Source organism: Pelecanus crispus, chromosome 14, assembly GCF_030463565.1.
Source record: "Pelecanus crispus isolate bPelCri1 chromosome 14, bPelCri1.pri, whole genome shotgun sequence".
Taxonomy (NCBI): domain Eukaryota; kingdom Metazoa; phylum Chordata; class Aves; order Pelecaniformes; family Pelecanidae; genus Pelecanus; species Pelecanus crispus.
This window is the reverse complement of record NC_134656.1, coordinates 10,051,857-10,070,964: the sequence shown is the minus strand read 5'-3', so window position 1 is coordinate 10,070,964 and position 19,108 is coordinate 10,051,857. Positions and strand designations below refer to the sequence as shown.

At 45.1% G+C, this 19,108-nt stretch overlaps 1 protein-coding gene across 2 annotated transcripts in view; it reads left to right on the top strand.

Annotated features, from left to right (window-relative positions):
• Positions 1-19,108, top strand: part of LOC104026965 (somatomedin-B and thrombospondin type-1 domain-containing protein-like) — a 39,501-nt gene that overhangs the window by 2,680 nt on the left and 17,713 nt on the right. The window contains exons 1-2 of one of the 2 annotated variants that reach the window (XM_075721270.1): positions 6,034-6,189; positions 6,551-6,729. In XM_075721270.1, the coding sequence (XP_075577385.1) occupies positions 6,636-6,729 (94 nt within the window). In that variant the 5' untranslated portion in view covers positions 6,034-6,189; positions 6,551-6,635. Of the gene's footprint in view, positions 1-829; positions 1,063-6,033; positions 6,190-6,550; positions 6,730-19,108 lie in introns of those variants that run through there. The other variant, XM_075721268.1, reaches the window with a different exon arrangement.

The following is a 19,108-nucleotide window of genomic DNA, read 5'->3' as shown; positions in this document are numbered from 1 at the left end:
CATGCGTGAAAGACTTGAGGATCAAAAGTGAAAGAATTCTTGCTTTCAAACTCAAGTAAATGTTTTGTTTTGCTCCATTTAAGCAGTGTTAGAATGAGGTGCTTCTTACAGAGTTGGGGAGCTGTTGTATATGCTGATTTTTCTCCCCCACCTCGCCTCCCCCCTGCCCTGAATGGGAGGTTCTCAATGCCTTGGAGAACTGTGGGTGAAAGAGCTTCCAGCCACGTGTCTATTTGCAAGAGATTGCTTTTGGTGTTCTTTTCCTTTGTTTTTCTATGGAAGATCAACAATGTGACATCTGAAAACTTGGCTGTTTGATTAAGATTTCACTAATGCTCTAGAAAATGTGCTTAACAGAACTTTATTTCATTGGATAAACAACTGTTGTCACTGGCTTCATTCAGTTACAGTCTTGTGGTGCTGTTCAGGTGCCTGTTGTGCAGCTATTGTATCTCCAAGGAGCCTGAAGTCTCCTTGGTAGCCTGTATCTATTAAGAGCATAAATGTGACCTTTCTGTGTGGCACTCTTGAATTCAAAAGGGGTATGAGTCATCTGTGTCTGATGGTGAAGCTGGTAGAGCTGACCAAATATATTACTCTGGCACTCTCTGCTCAGTCAGCTCCCCCAGACTTCTGTCAAGTACTACTCTAAAAGCTCCCACAATGCAGTTTTAGGAGTGCATCCTGTTTGGAGTGCTTGGCAGCGAAGTTTTTGCTGTTTGCAGAGCAACCCTCGCTGTCTTAATAGCTTTTGGGGGGGATTTGAATGCTATATATTTGCTGTTTGTGGTAGAGTGGACTGACAAAATGTTGGCTGTTTTCTTGACAGGTTGAGATTTGTCAGAAGTTGTCCTGGGACCTGCTGTGATTTCAGTGTACTAGCAGAAAGCTGTCTTCTGCTAATGATGACCCTCTCCATGCTGCTGCCTGTGATCCCTTGTTCAAGCTACAGCATTCACATCACCCTGCAACAACTCTGGTCTTTTCTCAGAGGTAGCAGGAGTGATAAATTGGTGTCCTGCCAACTTACAGACAGCGGGTGTTACATCTTTCTTTCCCTTGGTATGAGGCATTTAACTGTAATGGGAACTTGCTGCATGTTTAATGTAATTGGATGCTTTTGTCTGCAAGGGCTGCATTCACCACCTGACAGCTAATGTTATCCTACCACAATCATTAAAAGTAAGGAATGCTGTCCTTAGAGAGCAATTGTTAAGTATGGGAGGATGGCCTTCTGTGTAAGGAGAGGGGGGATTCAAGTGTCAACTCTCCCCTGTCATCCAGAAAGCTTTAGTAATGTGTCATTGCCAGCCTGTAAAGTGGAGAAGGGGCATCTTGGATGCTGCAGCACGTGTAGTGTGTGTTTCTGTATTGTTTAGAGCCTATTTTTAATAAAATCTGAGTACTGAGTGAATTCAGCTGGTTGACTGAAATGCTCTTTACATGCCTTTAACAGCCAATTTCTGGATCTCCTAATTGTTTTTTGGGAACTGGATGGCAGCAGGGCTTCTGTATAGCGATTGCTTACATTGAGCTGCCTGCTGCCTCAAGCTGGAAGGGGGCATGATCTCATGGCAGTATAGCCTCACATACCCTGGAGTAAAAGTGCTTAGCTGAGACTTGTGGCTGCTGCTGCAGGAAATGGCACTAGGGCACAGTTCTCTGTATGTAACAGCTGGGTGCTAAAGGCTGACAACAGGCCTGTGTTCTCGCTCAAAGGGAGCAGTGTAGTCTGCACTCTGCCTCTGCTGGAGCACGGGCTCTCCCTCAGCTTCTCCCTTAGGTCCTGTGTGGGGAGCAGCTGGTGTAGAACAGAATTCAGTGAAGATTTTAGCTGGCCTGGTAAAAAGGGTAGGCTAGCATGTTCCCAGGTAAGTCACTGTGGCTTTGCAAATTCTTCCATACATGAGTCTTACAGAAAAGGAACAGCAGTCTGGGAAGGAAGGGAAGTTGATGTCAGCTTCTCTGAGGATTTGGACATTTCCCTTGTGCAGTGTGTTCAGCTAGCAGGAATGACTGTGCTTCTGGCTTAGTGAGACTTAGGGACAGATGTCCATTCAGATCCTGCAGCCCTCCCCTGGATGCTGTTTGGCAAAATTATAGGTTTGCAGAGCAGGGTAATTAAATATGGATTGTACATATGTGCTGGAGTAGGGAACCACTGAACTACAGGAAGCTAAAAGCTTTCCTAATACCAGAGAAAGGTAGTCAAGAGCCCTAGGATGTATTGCTCCCTGTACGTCTGACTTTCATATCCCAGATCAATTGACTGTACACATCTGGCCTCAGTAGGGGTGAAAAAATCTGTCAATGCAGCTATGCTGTGCGATGTCTGCTCTCTTGTAGAGGGGTTGAATGGTGGTGTGAGCTGCGTGGAGGGAGAAGGCGTTCTCCATCTGCTGTGCCTGTTAGCCTGGCAGTCAGGAGCGGTGTCTGCATGATGCACAGTCAAGCGGGCCTTGGCAGATGTCTCGTGCAGGTCCTGGTCTGGTAGCATTTGTACCCCCCACTGGCAATGCAAATGAAGTAAACAGGCCCTTCAAATCAAGCTAATGTGAAGAATTGGGATATACGTTAACCTTCAGTGTCTCAGACAGCAGGTTCAGATTCAAACCTGAAGCCTAATGTTGGAAGTAGCTATTTCCAGTGTGCTGCTGTTGGGGTAGTGCAGCAGTGGCTATGTGCATTAGGGATGGGGTTAAAACCCAATCCCCTGCAGCCTCATTAGGTTCCTGAGGAGCAGGGTCACCTGGCAGCTGTTGAAGGTTCCTGTGTTGCTAATTCCAGGCCTGTGGAAGCCTGCAACTGATGGGTTATCCATGCTAAATACTGACAGAGGGGCTGCTGCCTGAAAGCAGCTGGGTGCACGTGTGCAGCGGCTGCAGCGAGCTGGCTACCCCAACAGTGACAGTTCAGCTCGAAGTAGCTGAAGGGCAAAAGTGAGGCATGGATAACAGGCTGAAGAAATGTTTAAGGAATTTCCTGCAGCATTTGAAGTATTGCTGTGTTATTTTTATTGCCTGGTAGTAACAGCATGATTAATACTCCAATGGATTGGAAGTTATTTACAGCAAATACAAGTTTAGAGGGTATTTCTTCTACTTAAGCATAAATAACAGTTTCAGTGGTTTTGGGAGAGGATTTGGTATCTGAGCTGATAGTGGCTGTTAGCATGTATATTTAGTAGGAAATGGTAATGATAGAAAATTAGCTATTAATCAGCATTTAAAGCTGTCTTCCATTAAACTGGGTAGAGATTTTTCTTGTTTAATTAATGTAAGCAGCATAATCTCTTGAAACAACATTGGTGAGGGATCAGAACTGCTGCTGATATCATTACTTCCATAATCTAATGAGCATACCTACCAGCAAACATACTTCAGAGAGCTGGTTGTCCAGTGGGAACTGTGAGGACAGATGTAGCTGGGACACGTTTTATTATCTCTCCAAGAAAAGTTGCTCAGGTCAGGATTCAAGCACTGCTGCTACTGCATGTAGGCATAGGGATGGAAGACAAAACTGTCTGAAGATAACTGATCTGCTGTAGGCAACCCGTGAGTGCTCTCTGGCCTGGATGCAGGGGCGGTGGGATGGAGGAGCTGAACTGCGTGTGCTGATGAGCCTGGAAATCTCTGACCTGGCAGCTGTAGGGGGTGCTGTGGGCACGCGTTGCCCAAAGCTCAGTGAGGGCTGGATGGGGCTTCTGCATCAAACCCTCTGAGTTGTTCTGTGTGCGTGTAGTTGGGATGCTTTCACCTTGTCACTAGAGCAGTGTGCTGTAATAAACCTCTGGACCAGTGGTCATTAGCTTATCTGTAAGAACAACTGTGACAAAGTGGAGACAAATCCTAAAAGTAACATCTGAACTTGTCAGAGGCTTTTATTTAGAGGAGGAGGAGGTCTTCTGTACTATAGGCTTTTGCTTCAAAGCTTTCATCTGCTGGTGTTTCCGATATGCCTACAAACAGCTGGGTACCTTAGGTGTGGCTTCATTTTACATCTCTGTCTGATGTTTTTTCTGGAACTAGTTTGGGTCTAGAGAGCATGCCCTGACACTCCTTCCACACCTTTGCTCCACATTCCCATGCGCCAGCTCAAAAATGTGAGCGTGGCTGCCTTTAACAAAAGTCTGTCTGGACAGAGCTTCAGGAAAATGAGGATATATGGTAGGCACAGCTGGTAAACACGGGCTGCAGGTCATTTTCCTTAGTACCTTAGCATCTTTTTTTCCTGTTATACAGGATATTCTACCTTCTGCTGCTTCTCCAAACACCCTTGGTGTAATAGAGAGCTGGCTGAACTTGACTGTGGCCAGCTATGGGCTCTCAGCAATGTGGTATGCTATGAGCTCAGGTAATTTTCCTATGTGTAACCATAAGCTATTCAAAAACTTGAGCCACAATGGACTTCGTAATACAACTGCATTACAGCCAAGTAATGAAGTGGGCCTCCTGGTTAATAGAGAAGCCATCAAACAAACTTGATTGTCTATACCAAGCATGGAAGTAAGATCACCCCATTTGAAAATCTCTTAATATAGCCCTTTGATAAGTGTGTGTGGGGGGGTGTTAACACTGAATTTAAAGTAATTTGCAGCTCTCCTCCTCAGAGCTGTCCTTGGCATTTGTTGTCCCATTGCTTGCCCGACTTCTGCAGGTACTGGTCAACTCCTGAGTGTGTCTGCTGGGTGTTTTGAATGAGGAGATGAAGGCCAGGAGGTATGATTTGGACAAAGGCTGACTTACAGATATTTCTCTGCACAGAGCACTCCCTACTAGCTCTCAGAGGCCAGCAAAGGATAATCACGGCATGTCCAGAGCTCGCATTCTGCTGCTGTGAAGTGGCTGAACAGGGCAGTGGGGATGAATACAGAATTGTCAGTTCCATCAGTTATAGCAGGAGCAGACAATGCTGTATGTACTTCTGTAACTTTCTAAAACTGAAATCTGGAGTCACTCACTAGGCTGGTATGTTTAAGCAAATGTTTACTTTTCTCAAACAGCTCTGTTTCTTGGTGCCATGAGCATTTGGGAGGAAAATAGCACAGATTATTTCTCTGTCTGATGTTGCTTTTAATAGACATGTTTTCATACACAGTGAGAGGTTTAACATTTATATTCCCAAAGACCCAGCCATCTTTTTGACTGCACGGTGATTATTATATCCTTTATAGACCCATCTGTTAAGCGGCTGCGTTAGCTTATGGGATAGCACAGTCCATTTACTCATTGCTGCTTCTACTCTTTGCATTATTTCCTCTGCCTTCATCTCTGATCGGTGATAGATGAGTTATCTGACACATCAGCTGTGTTGACAGGCTAGATGTTATCATGGACAGCAATGAAGCAAAACTTGGTTTTGTGATTGCTCTAGGAAGATCCAGATTTCAGGACACTCAGACTGCCCCACAGGAGTAAGGGGAAGACTTTTTTTGAAGCAGAGGGTTTCTTTCTCCTACAGCATCCAGTGTTTTTTAAAGAGATGTTCTGCAGCTATAGACTTCTGTTCCTCTTCCCTTTTTTGCCAGATCCTTTGCAGTGGTGGGGTGAAGCCAAGTGCCTTGGTTCAGCCTGAGTCTCTGGTTTGGTGCTGTGGGAACCGCTGGTTTGTGTTACAGCACCTTGGGTTCCCAGGCACTTTCCCATCCAAGCATTGGGCACAGGGTGCAGATAAGGCTGAGGCCCTTTGGCACTGTACTGGCTCTCTTCTGGCAGCCTTCGTCTTGCAGAAGACTGCAGTTTATGTCCCTCTGCTCCCTGCCATGACTTTTTCTTGCTTGGACCACCTGGCTGGTGCTCAGGTTCATCTCACTGTAGCAGGAGGACTGCTGTTCTCTTGCAGGGTGAATGGAGAGGGCATGGTGAGAGCTCTGGCTTTCTGCTGAGGTTCCCAGCCCACACCACCAAAATCTCCCCTTTGTCCTGTGATACCTAGCAGAGACAGGTGCTAAAGCCTTCTAGACTGTTCCACAGTAAATTAAACTCTGGAGAAAAGTGCTGGAGATGGTTCTCTTCATGTTTACAGAAACAGATACTCTGGGTCTGAAGAAATTCTCTTCACCTGTTTCTCTGCTCAGTGCCAACCTGAGGCTAGCAAGGACTGGATGTAGCCCCTGCCACAGGCCTTCCAGTGACTGAAGTGGGCTCAAGTCTTTTATTATGTGGATGGGAAACACCTGGCAGCTTGCAGGTAGTAACAGAATTGTCTTGGTGAGGGGTAAAAATATTCTTTGTGCTAGACCATATTCATAGTGTAAATTGAAGTAATTCCATTACATTCCCTAAGACTGATTTGGGTCCATGGAAACAGTTTCAGGACCATTTCTGTGTTACCTGAGAATCTGCCTCATTTCTTTAGTGTTACGTTTAGAAGAATGTCCACTGGATAGTCTGCGCTTCACGGTGCCTGTCCCTTCCTCTGTTCAGTTCTGAATGCTGTGGCTGGATCACCTTGAAGTCTTCCCTCTAGTGCTGAGAATAAACTTGACTTCCTTAGTCTCAAAGCAAATATTAAAAGCCAGGGGCTGTCCTCATTTCTCTTCTTTGCACAGGCTCCCTCAGGTTCATGTAACTGTCCTCAGCAAGGATGTCCAGAGCCAGAGAGACTTTGGGAGATTTGATCTGAGCATTGACTGCATGAAGAAGCAAGGCACGTTTTCCATCTCCAACAAGGGTGGCAGGTGCCCCTCCAGTGTGCTGAGGAGGCTCGGCTGGTGCATGGGGGTGGTAGGTAAGCAGATGGCAGCCCCACATGGTGCTGCTGCTTGCCCAGATGGATTCCCTGAAGCCTGTTCCTGAAAGCTGCTCTCTGAAGGTGGGGTGGTATGTCAGCACCCAGGGGCGGGCCCCGAGTAGCACACACAGGCTTTCTGCTCCACACATGCTCGTGTTTCCCGCTGTGGGTGGCCCCAATGTCTTCAGCAGTCTACTGCTTCTGATTCAGGGCTGCTCTTTAATTGAAAGGGTGAGGCTTGTGCTTTTGATCCTCCCACAGAAACTGGAATGCTTGCACATGGGTCCAGGACAGAGCCTGGCCTGTAGGCAGCAGCTAACTTCTGGATACCATTTCTCAGTGAGAAGAAATACTAAGCTCTACCTCTGCCCTTGTTCAGCAGCTTGGAGTATGTGCACTTTTTGTGCTGCACAACTGCAGCAATTGTAGATGTTGCTTTACCCCCATCAATTTTCCCAAATCCAGCTGGAGAATTTAATGGCCTGCTGATGAAGAAAAATGGTTGCTGTCTCGTGCAAATGGTTGCAAACCATGTGCAGGCTCATGAGTGTTGCTGTAATTGTTACATGTTACACTGGCTTAGTGTCCATTCATGTTTGCAAGAATTTTGTCTACCAAGAAGAGACAAAAACTTATTTTTTCCATGAGATAAAGCACTCATGGGGGGAAGGTCTGTCTTGAGAGTGAATCCATTTTTCAGTGGATGTGGATCAGGCCCTTGACACCAGCAGTTCAAACCAGACCTTTCCTTTGAGTATTCACTGTCACTTTTTTTACAGCAGGATATTTATAGGTGCAATTTTCTTGGAAATCTACAGAGGAGGACTGGAGGTATCTGAGAAGTTTTGTTAGTCAGCAATTTATGTGGCTGTGGAAACACCTTAGTAGGGCTTGGGAAAACTGCCTGGAGAAAAAGGTGGTTTCCAAAGGTGCTAACAGCAATGTGCATCTCTTGTTGGTTCCTAGCTTACCTACACCTGTACATTGGGCACATGTTTCACAATGCTGTTGTATCATGAGGGTGATGTATTTTGTGCTGCTGGTCATGATTTCCCTCTGTAAACCCTCTCTGTCACTGAGACACATATGCATACTCCCTGCCAGTCTTTCTTCTGATCCCGGATGATATGCTGCGTACCAAAGTGGTGTTGAAGTCTTCATGAGTGAAGCTGTAAAGCTAAGTAGCAACATCAGTGGGGGTAAGAGGGATGCTGATGAGGTCTCATGTCTTAAAATGAGTTAGTGACCTGGTGAATGAATTTGCATGCAAACCTGGCTTTTTTCCCTAGCAGAGCTGACCAGGTAGACCTGCTGTTACATAGCCCTTTGGCAAGTGGAAGGCTTGGTGAGGAGGGGTCAACTTCTCAGTCATCTTGTTAGTTTATATAGCAGATACAAATCTGCTTCTTGCTGTTCTTTTCCTGACTTGTTTTTTTCCCTGCTCTGGAGAAGAGTACTTGGAGGAATAGAGCAGAGCAGGGGGGAAGCACAGTTGATTTCCTTAGTGACAAAAATCAGAATCAGGGCTGTGTGTGACTGCCAGACTTGTAGCACAAATGCTGCACAAGTGCAGAGTTCACTGCGCCACATGGACTGCGCATGACGGGCACAAAGGATGTCACAGCCTGTTACCTGAGAAATGTGATGCAGCCCCTCCCTTCAAAGTGGCAAGGGGGTATCTCTTATCTGTGTTGCAGGCCTCTGGAAGTTGCATTGGTGCACTCCCTGTTCCCCCCTCCCCCCCCCTTTTTTTAAAAAAAAACAAAACAAAACAAACCCAAAAAACAAAAGTGGAGAGGTCACAGTCTCCCATGAACTGTCTTCTCCCCGTCTGAATTGGGACAGGGAATCTGTGATAAAGGCACCCATCCATGAAAGAGCCTAATGATTTTTCCCTCACACTGAAAAGGAAAGCTCGCCCAAATCCAGGTGTTGTCAGAAATTCCCGCTGTCTGATGATGGGAGTCTGTCTATCCATCACAGCATTGTTGTTCCCCTGACTGTGGCTCAGGAGCTGGGAGGAGGGAGATACAAAGCTGCATGGGAGGCTTGCAAGGCTAACAGAAGACTAACAGAAGACAGGAGCTCTTGGGCCTTCAGGAATGCATCACTGGGTTCCGCCACAGATGACAGGCTTGTTGGTGAATTGTGGTTTCCTGTAGGTTTGCCTGAACATTAAGCCTACATAGGATCCCTGAGAGATGGTGGAGAGAGAATTGTAGTGATGGAAATGTTAGGAGGATCTCACAGGGTTTCTTCATCTTAATTTCCCTCATACTGAGAGCAAGACCTCAGGAGCTGGAACAGCATGAAATGCCCCCATGTCCTGCGAGATCTGTATGTGTGTGCATGGTGCTCTGGCTCTTGGCTTGTGGAGCTGTAACTCACCTGAGTTGCTCTCAAGACAGTTGTGAGGTGGGGCCTGTTGCCTAAAGCAGATCAGCTGGCTGTGTAACTTGTAGAAGCAAAAATTGGTTTTGGCCCATGTTGAAAAGGACTCTGTACAACTGGACTGTGTAGTCCTGGTAAGAGATGTCACTTGGGTCAGCTCCTGTGTTTTTATGTTAACATGGTCCTGATTTATGCTGGTATAATGGTGAGTAGGAGCCTAAATGGAAATGGTGTAAGAGGGGATTTCTCTAGGAACTCAGTAGCTATGTAAACTTCTGGATTAGAGGTGGGATAAGGAAAATTTTCTTTATCACAATAGTGAATCTGGCCCCTTAACAATAGCCTTATAATCTTCATGTCATCTTATTGAGACACCTGTTAGAGCACTGAGCATGTGGAGGTGGAAAGATCTCATGGGGTGAACTTCTTTTGCTTTTTTTTTTTGCCTTCAAGGTGGTGGTTAGATAAACAGCAGTTACACAATTTTCCCATAGCTGACCTTTTTGTACCTAAGTCAAGGTGGTGGTTGTAGGTAGGGGGTTGGTTTTGTGCTGAATGTTGATAACATGTTTTACTGGGCAAATATAACTTCTGGGGGGTTTCCTGTGGTGGCCTTTTCTGTCTGAGCCTAGGTCACTGAGGGTACAAATAAGCTGTAGGTCTCAGTCTGATCTGTAACACCTCATGCTTTCAGTTCTTTTCAATTTTTGGTGTTGAAGGCAGTGAGTCCACTGGAAAAGGGAATGTGTAGTCTGGATGTGAGTCCTATAACTGATACACAAGGCAAGAAGTATAACTGAGCTTCAGATAACTCCCATCTGACCACATCCTGATAACATCCCTGACTGACCACATAGGCCAAATATTCCCAGCATAAAGATGTCATCTGTTGTACCTCTAACATGCATCATTAGTCTATTTGCTGTTGCATGGACAACCAAGTTATTTAACACCAACATACACATGGAAACTATAATAGCTCAAGTGAATTAAGTATTTGATTGTCCATGGATTTCTGCATGAACAGTGAGCACATAGCACACAAGTGAAAGACCTACCAGGAGACAGCATGCCTAAGGGTCATTTTGAGGTTGACCAGGAAGTAGTTGAAGGCAATTGTGTGTCTGTGATTGACCTGCTTGTTGAAAGTGTTCCTTCTATATTGATGGAGATCTGAGATACAGATAGGGAAACAAAAGAACACAATTAATTTCCAAAAGTATATTCCAGATTGACTGGAGTGTCAGCGAATGAACCCAAATGCCAGGAGAAGACGTTGTACTGACATCCAAGGAGACTAAGGCTTCATCAGGCTCTCTGTCACAAGGGTATATGGAGGTGGAAGGACCCATGCAGTTGTAATGAACTGAGTTGAAGTCACCAATTCAGTTCATCAGGGCTGGCAAAACTTCAGTTTTGGCTGTTGTTTTTTTTTTTTTCCATAAATATGGATTCTTCAGTGTCTTGGCTGCAGCCATTAAAATCACCATGCCCAGCCCCTTCAGCGAGGGGATGGCAGGTGAGCAATGTCCAGTGGCTACAGGCTGGCTGCATGGATGGGGCCAGGCATTGGAAAAGCCTTTGTGGATCGCTTTTCATCCATCTCCTTTTCCAAAGCACTGAATATCACTATGGGTTCAAGACATGATTATCAACATGATGATGACTTTTGAAATCTGAATTTCACACGTGGAAGTTTCCTTATGACTTAGATTCATGGTGCTTGTGAGCTGAGGTGTCATGGGCCCACCGAGCTATAAATAATTCACCCTTATGTTGCCAGTCCAAATCCACCTGAGCCACTTCAATCTTAGCAGCCTGATCTACTTGCTGGTTGTTTTGATGTTCTTCAGTGGCCCGACTCTTGGGTACATGAGCATCTATGTGACAAACTTTTACAACCAGGTTCTCTACCCGGGCAGCAATATCTTGCCACAATGCGGCAGCCCAGATTGTTTTGCCTCTGCGCTGCCAGTTGCTCTGCTTCCATTGCTGCAGCCACCCCCACAGGGCATTTGCCACCATCCATGAGTCAGTATAGAGATAAAGGACTGGCCACTTTTCTCGTTCAGCAATATCTAAAGCCAGCTGGATGGCTTTCACCTCTGCAAACTGACTCGACTCCCCTTCTCCTTCAGCAGTTTCTGCGACTTGTCGTATAGGACTCCATACAGCAGCTTTCCACCTCCGATGCTTTCCCACAAGATGACAGGACCCATCAGTGAACAGGGCATATTGGTATATCATTATTATCATTATTATACTGTTACTATTAGCATTACTATTTTACTTTATTTCAATTATTAAACTGTTCTTATCTCAACCCAGGAGTGTTTCTCACTCTTACTCCTCCGATTCTCTCCCCCATCCCATCGGGGTAGGGGGTGTGAGTGAGCGGCTGCGTGGTGCTTAGTTGCTGGCTGGGGCTAAACCACGACAGTGGCTCCCTTCCCTTTGGCAATGATCATAGAATCATAGAATTGTTTAGGTTGGAAAAGACCTTTAAGATCATCCGGTCCAACCATTAACCTATACTACCAAGTCCACACTAAACCAATCAAGGGTAGACTAGACTAAACCATGTCCCCAAGTGCCACATCTACCCATTTATTGAACGCTTCCAGGGATGGTGACTCCACCACCTCTCTGGGCAGCCTGTTCCAATGCTTGACCACCCTTTCTGTAAAGAAATTTTTCCTAATATCCAACCTAAACCTCCCCTGGCACAGCTTGAGCCCATTTCCTCTCATCCTATCGCTAACTACATGGGAGAAGAGCCCAACACCCACCTCACTACACCTTCCTTTCAGGTAGTTGTAGAGAGCGATAAGGTCTCCCCTCAACCTCCTCTTCTCCAGACTAAACAACCCCAGCTCCCTCAGCTGCTCCTCATAAGGCCTGTGCCCCAGACCCTTCACCAGCTTTGTTGCCCTTATAGAATCATAGAATTCTATAATTATAATTAATTAATAATAGAAAGTTTATGGCATAATTTTTCATGGATCTGAGTAGGAGCCTGGATATTGAAGAGAGGAATGTCCTTTGAGGAGGTAAATCGAGTTTCTCCGAGAGTTCTATAATTCAAACCTGGGTATAGCTGAGATGGTATTGAAATAGTAAAAAAGTTAATTTCTAGAGGAGAGGAAAAAAATCAGTGCACCTTATTCCAAGTAAAATAAAGCAGAATCTTTTTCTCTTTGCATTTACTAAATTGCAGAGTGCCTTGTGCCTCGGTGACTTGGTTTTGGCCAAGGAACATGAACACTTGACTGGTCGATGCCTTCCCGTGCCTGTGACAGCTTCTGCTCTCATTTAAGAAAATAAATGTGACCATTTCTGTCACATGAATTGTATCAATTGAATAAAACTGTTAAATAGATGAGGTAGTGTTACAGGTTCTGTTTATTTTCATCCCTGCTATTACTGCATGCTGCTTTCCAGTTGCACTCAGAAAGGCCGGTCACAAAAAGGACCCTCTGTGCTGAGAGCTGACTCCTGTGAGTTTGGGTCAATGCTTTGGTTTTTAGCTCTATTTTGCATCTTATTTCTGTGCTGCTTCTTAATGTTCTGTAAAGTGTTTAGATATCATCTGCAGAGACTGAGTTTGTGCAGATGGGTGGCCTTGAATCTCTTGCGGAAATACATTCATTGTAGATAAAGCCTCTGCTTTCATCACCGAAGTGGTACCCTATTGCAAATAAGCATCTGCTTCTTTGTAGATTAGCTGTAACTTTACTAATTTACAAAGGTCAATTTACTACCTTTTTCCTGTTAAAACAAGGGGAAATAGGTACATTTCAAGAGGCAGTGTAGCTCCAGAGCTGAGGAGGGGCCCAGAAACTAGGACTTACTTGTTCTCGGTCTAGCCCTACAAATGTTTGGTCAAGTGAAAAGACCCAGTGATGATGGGGAACTGCTGGCACAAATGAGGCCTGTTTGGTAGATAGGACCCAGCGGGATCAGGCTTTGCTCAAAACATTGAAACAGCAATTTCCATGCCACTCAGTAGGCAGATTGCACCAGATGTGTCTGACTCATTGCATCCATGAGATGCAACACGCTCAGATTATCTCTGGCAGGCAGAGGCGTGGATCAGACCAGGAGTCTTTCCCTTTGTGGACAGTAGGAACTCTGCACAGCAGAGATTAAACTGGGGTCTGTTCTCTGACCTCTTTGGCTTCTTGACAATTTGACACGTATCAAAGTCAGTGTGACTGTGTGATACAGGCAGCATCTGGACTGCAGAGATCCAGACAGTGTAAGCACAAATCAGTTGCTTTTTCTGTTAATGTAGTTACCAGTGTCAGCTAAAAGCTTGGCTAATCTTGGCAATACTTAACCAGTTTTCCAACTGGGCAATTTAAATTCCTGAAAGGTACTTTGGTACTAGACCAATTGTCTTTCAAATTTCACCTATCTCGCCCAAATGCTAATGCATGTTCAGTTTATTGGAGAGATTTATTCAAAGCCAACGTTTCTTAGGATGTGCAATCAACTGTCAACTGTAAAACAGGACCAGTTACAGTAAGCATATCTAGTTTCTTCTGCAGCTTGTATAGCTCAGAGCCTGGTTAATCAGAACAGTTATGTCTGTGTGCAGTGTAATATTTCAAGTACCGTATTTAAGCATGCTCTTGAATTTAGAGACGCACCTTGGTGTTCTGTTTAAGTAGTGTCTATATCACTTCAGGATTTGCTTTCCATTTGGTTTGCTTTTCTTCCTAACGTCTGGGGAGAGATTTAGTAGAGTGAAAAATGTGTGGCCTGGATGATAACTGCATTGAGGAAACTGTACTGAAGATTATTCCAAACTGTTCCTGTGTTCTACAGGGTCCCAAGGGACAACTGGTGCTGTGTCACCCTGGAGCCCAATGCTGCAACTTGCATACGACCCATTTGCACTTGCTGACTTGTCAAGTCAGTTGAGCTTGACTTGACAATTCAGTAAGTAAATAAATGGGGTTTCCTTTAGCTGTGGGTGGATTCATTTATCCTGAGTCTTACACTGCATGGAAGGACAATATCAATTTTTTTTATTGTCTCTTTTAGGAAAACCATTGTAAAAAAACCTTTGATGTTTCTCTTAAATTTATTGGTTACAGAAAATGAAGATGTTTTAGCTATTTCATCTTCATCTTATAAATAGCCACTTGTGAAAAAATAAAGGAGCCTGGATTCTGGCCTATGCCAAGTTGCAAGTGTTGCCTTGTGACTAAAGAGAAGGACAAATGGTGGTCTGGAGTCCCAGGCTTTTATGTTGAGAACACATTAGCCCAAGTGATTAACTTATCAGATGGTGACTGGGAAGACTGATCTTGTGGGGTGTGAACTGGGCTGCAGTTTCTGGGGTATGTGTGCACTTCTTGTTTCTTCTGTAGTGTCTCATGCACACTTGGAGATTCCTCATAGGAAGGGAATAAAATAGTCTGTGCTAAAGACAACAAAAAGTTTCGTCTTCTAGTTGAGCCACAGGTTCTTTGGAGTGAGGAAAGACCTGCTGGGAGAAGTGCCTGGCTGTTTTATACATGTCCCTGTTGGTCTTTTCCATTCTTAAACACCAGCAGCAAAATCCCATGAGCTATGTAAGCAGGAGGCACTGAGCTGCAGCCCAAGCCAGTGAAGGGAGGGAAGCCTGCAGGTGCCTGCTGCTCCTGGAGCCATATCACAGCATGGCGTGGGCTGCAGGAGAAGTGTTGCTAGAGGAGGATGCAAAGGTGCAAGGGCCGAAGGAGGAAGCAGTTGTCTGGAGGCAGCTGGTGAAAGCGTGAGAATGGAGCTAGTTTGGGAGGAATCTGAAATGTGAGGCACTGCTTTTGATTTAATGTGGGAGATGGTCATGTAGCTTGCAGAATTGATAGAGGATTTTAGGCATTGTATTCCTTCTGCTAGAGAGTGTGCCTTGTCATGGGGTTATTCTGGATTTAAAAGATTCCCAGTAATGCTTTGTGGAGTCAGGTGTCACCCTGGGCCTTCACAAGCTAGGGGAAAATTTCAGGTTCGACTCGAATGCAAACCTGTTCAAGGTTTTTCTTCTTAGGGGAAGGAATATGCTTACCTTGTTCATAGGGTTGCCTCTCATGGCACAGACTCTCACAAATTATTCCTTTATTTTCCCTTAGGAAAAGAAAAAGAAAACTGGTCCAAACACTGGCAGTACCAGGTTCAGAAAAGTTGGCTGGTTTCCTTTCCTTTTCTTTGGGAAAGCAAAAGACACAGAGAGAAAACCACCAAAAGCTTTTCATTAAAGTATCTATCTTTCCTATTTTCTAAATAAGACTTCTGGCCACTTTGAACCTTCTCCAGCTTTCATTAAAGATAATAGCTTTTTAATGACAACGAGTTTGTTTCCTTTATGCCCTGGGGTGAGTCATAGCCCTGCTCTCTATGCGGAGGCAGCATGTGATGGGGTTTGGCAGTAGCTTTTGGCCGAAGAGAGGAGGAGAAGGCTAGCACCTGTGTTCTCTGTGCCTGTGGCCACATCTGAATGAGATGAGTGGGACTTCCCTACTTCTCTTCTAGCCTGACTTCCCCCCATGGTCTTACAATGCAGTGGTGTATATATGAGAGAGGAAAAGGCAGAATAAGCAGATCATACTTCCCATGTGTTGGAGTCTGCTGAAGACACTAGCTCTGGGGTGTTGAGGTGAAGCCTTTATCAAGGGTGAATGCTTTTGGGATGTAAATCTGTATGCTCAGCCATAATTGCTCTGCTATGGTGTGGATTCTCTCAGCAGTTCCTCTCGGAGTTTTGGGGACAAAATGGTGAGCTGAAAACCAGCAGATGCTTTGGACCTAGCTGGTCATACAGTAGGGCTCTGGAGAAGACTGCTGCCCTCTGCACTCTGTCTGGGATGCTGATGTGGTTCTCCTCTTTGCAGCCAGCTGAGGGTGAGTTTTACAAGGGTGGCAAAGGCACATCTGAAGATGTGTGTAGCAGTTGCTGGCCTCCTAAGCACATGCAGAAAAGCCCAGATCTAACAAGAAGGAAGGTTTTTTTTCTGGATGAGATGCTTTTTGGTCCCTGGGTCAATAGGCCAGTTCAGGTGTGCTGGCCAAAACTCCCTCCAGTCCTAATGAGATCCCATCCCTTTGTCAGAGCATAGGACTGTTCCTGGGTGGGCTTTGTTGTGGAGTTTAGGACTATTTGGTTCAATGTTCTTCTCTACTTTGGCAAAAGACAGAAGAATCTCAAATACGTGGGCTAGTAATCTGATTTTTCTTCAGGAAAATCTCTGAATCTTGCTTGGTATCAACTCTTCTCCCATGCCTCTGTGTGCTAAAAACTGGCAGGTGTGTACAGAAGGGGAGTGCTGTTTAAAGGTCTTTTCACTTCTATTCTAAGATCTCAAAGGACACTGCAAAGGAGAGAATCGCAGTGCAGAGTTTAAAACTCCTCCAAGTAAAGCGGCGTTAGGATCCCTGCAGATGTATTCTTTGCTTACTGGTCTTGATAAAAGAAAATGCCACCTGAATCTTTTCTCAAATAAGCCTTTTTTTAAGACTCAATGCTTAGTCCTCCTCCCTCTCCTGACCCCACAATACTTTTTTAATTATGGCTTTCTGCACAGGGTGCCTTGGGTAAGCAGGCAGACAGGCATTTTAAAAAAGCAGGAGCAGGTGTGAAAGTAAATCAGCCAGCTCCTCTAGTTCTTACTATTATTATTTTGAGTTTGTCAAAATAAAGAAAAAAACTTTATTCTTGCATTAGGATATTTTCACACATGAGACTCTACTCTTTTTCTCAGCACTAAAAGCTTGTTTATCTGCCTGTGTGAATTTGTTTTCACCTTGGCCTTAAGTGCATGAATTCATACTGTGAGTGGGGTGCGTGGGAAAGCAAGACCACATCCACAGCAGTGATTTCTTTTGTTGTCAAGGGTTAGCTAACCTAAAGAAACACTCGAGAGAGGCAGGACCTGTGAGGTGAGTGAGTGAGGAATTGGATGTTAGAAATGCAACTATGGCAGAGAGATCAGCGGAGGAACTGCTGAGGCAGAGTCTGGGACGGTGGCAGTCTCCCGGACTCAAAGCGCCGGCCAGGCAGCCCTTCCTGCCAGCGTGGTCCTTCAGCCTGCAGGAGAGATGATTAAGGGACAATTCAATGGAGATCTATAAAATCCCGAGTGGCCTTGAGAACGTAAATGAGAATTCATTGTTCCCTGTCTCTTCTAATACAAGAACTAGGGATTCAAATTAAATTAGCTGATGGTAGGTTCAAAATGACTTCGTGCCCTATGTAGCATGACATACTGCTATGACAGACTGTGGGTGCTGAAAGTTTACAGGGGTTCAAAATGAGGTGGGAGAGAATTTGTATAAGACACAGACTGACACATAGGCGTTACCTATTAGGAAATCCCGGAGGTGATATTACCAGAAGTGTGAGAGCATTCTGGGACAATACTGCTGTACATTCAACCTATCTTATATTCCCTCCTGGGCATCTGCTATTAGCCACTATTGAAGACAGATACTCGGGGAGGTAGGTCTTTGTTTTGACCCAATACAGCTTTTCTAGTGGATGAATAAACACTCAGCTTTTTCTCAGAAGCAGTCTGAGCTTAAATCCCAGTTTCTGCTCTCTGGTATGGTTAGATCAGCTCTGAGGAGGAGTAAGAGGACACTGGCTTGTGCAAAGGATGTCTTTGAGCTGTCTTATGAAAGAGCGGTGTGCACTGAGCTCATTTGTTGAGAGCTGGGGCTGGCAGGACTAGGACAGCAGCATCCTCGGGGTCTGGGATGGGGTGAAGGGCTGACATGCTTCAAAGCTTTCCTACTGCCAGGGCATGGGGAAGGGAGTTAAACACTTGAATGAAACAAACCGTAAAACCTCAGGTGAATGGCTTCAATGGAATAGCCAGGCAGGGTAAATTCTCAGAGATGGCCAGTGTTTCTTGCATTTGTCCCCTGCTTTTCCTGAGCTGGAGGCTTTTTTCCCTATCTGCCACACAGAGGGAAGGATCTGGGATGGGAAAACATTCAGCAAACTACAGAATCGGGTAGCTGCTGTGAACACAAAACCACAGCAGTTGCTTTGGCCTTGGCGCGAGGCCAGCTTGCCCCTGTTCTGCCTGATCAGTCAGGCGGAAGCATAATGGACAGTTCGAAAGCGAGAGTTAGTTGAGAATAGCATGGGGCAGTTCAGTCTCTCTTTGGATTCATGTTGGCGATCCTCTCCTCTGCTGCACTTTGTCTCCAGTTCAGGCAGGCAGGGTGTAAGAGCAAATGCTGCTGCTCAGCCAGAGCAGCAGCCCGAGAGGAGTAAGAGGAAACGTAGGGCTTATGTCTGAATAGAAATACCGTTGAAAATGAAACAGCCTGTTTCAGAGGATGCTGAAGCATCATTTCATGAAGGGGGATATCCCCAGAAATGGGATGATGGGATAGGAAGAAATGGGTTGGAAGGTTTTTAATGCAATTACAAGTTAGGAGCTGATTTGCGTCATGTTCTGGAAAGCTCGTGTGAACTGGTGGTGCTTCTTGCTGAAATGTAATGAATGAGCAGAACATCCCTTGTGATAGCCTTGGAGAAGGGTTTGAATGAGCTGGCAGCCAGCTCTCCTGTGGCCTTCACATATCTGTAGAAATCAGCTCCAAGAAATCAGATCACTTGGTTGGCTACTTTCCTTCTATGCTTTTACAGACTTGACTGTGACAATGGAAAGTAAAATCAGACACTCTAAACCAGAACCTCTTTTTTTTTTTTTTTTGTCCTGCGTACTGATAGCTCTGCTAGTTTCCTTATTGCTGAAGAATCCAAGTCCTGCACAAGGGACTGTACAAACACAGAACAAAGAAAATACTGCTATCCTAATGCATTTGCAACATATATATAAACTATCAGGTGATAGGGGCATAGAGGCAAAGGGGTGAACACTTGGGAATAGGGTAAATCCTATTTAAAAACCTGGTAAATCCTATGCAGGCTACATAATTTTTTTTTTTTTTTTTTGGCAGGGGTGGGAGGAAGGGAAGTTATGGCAAA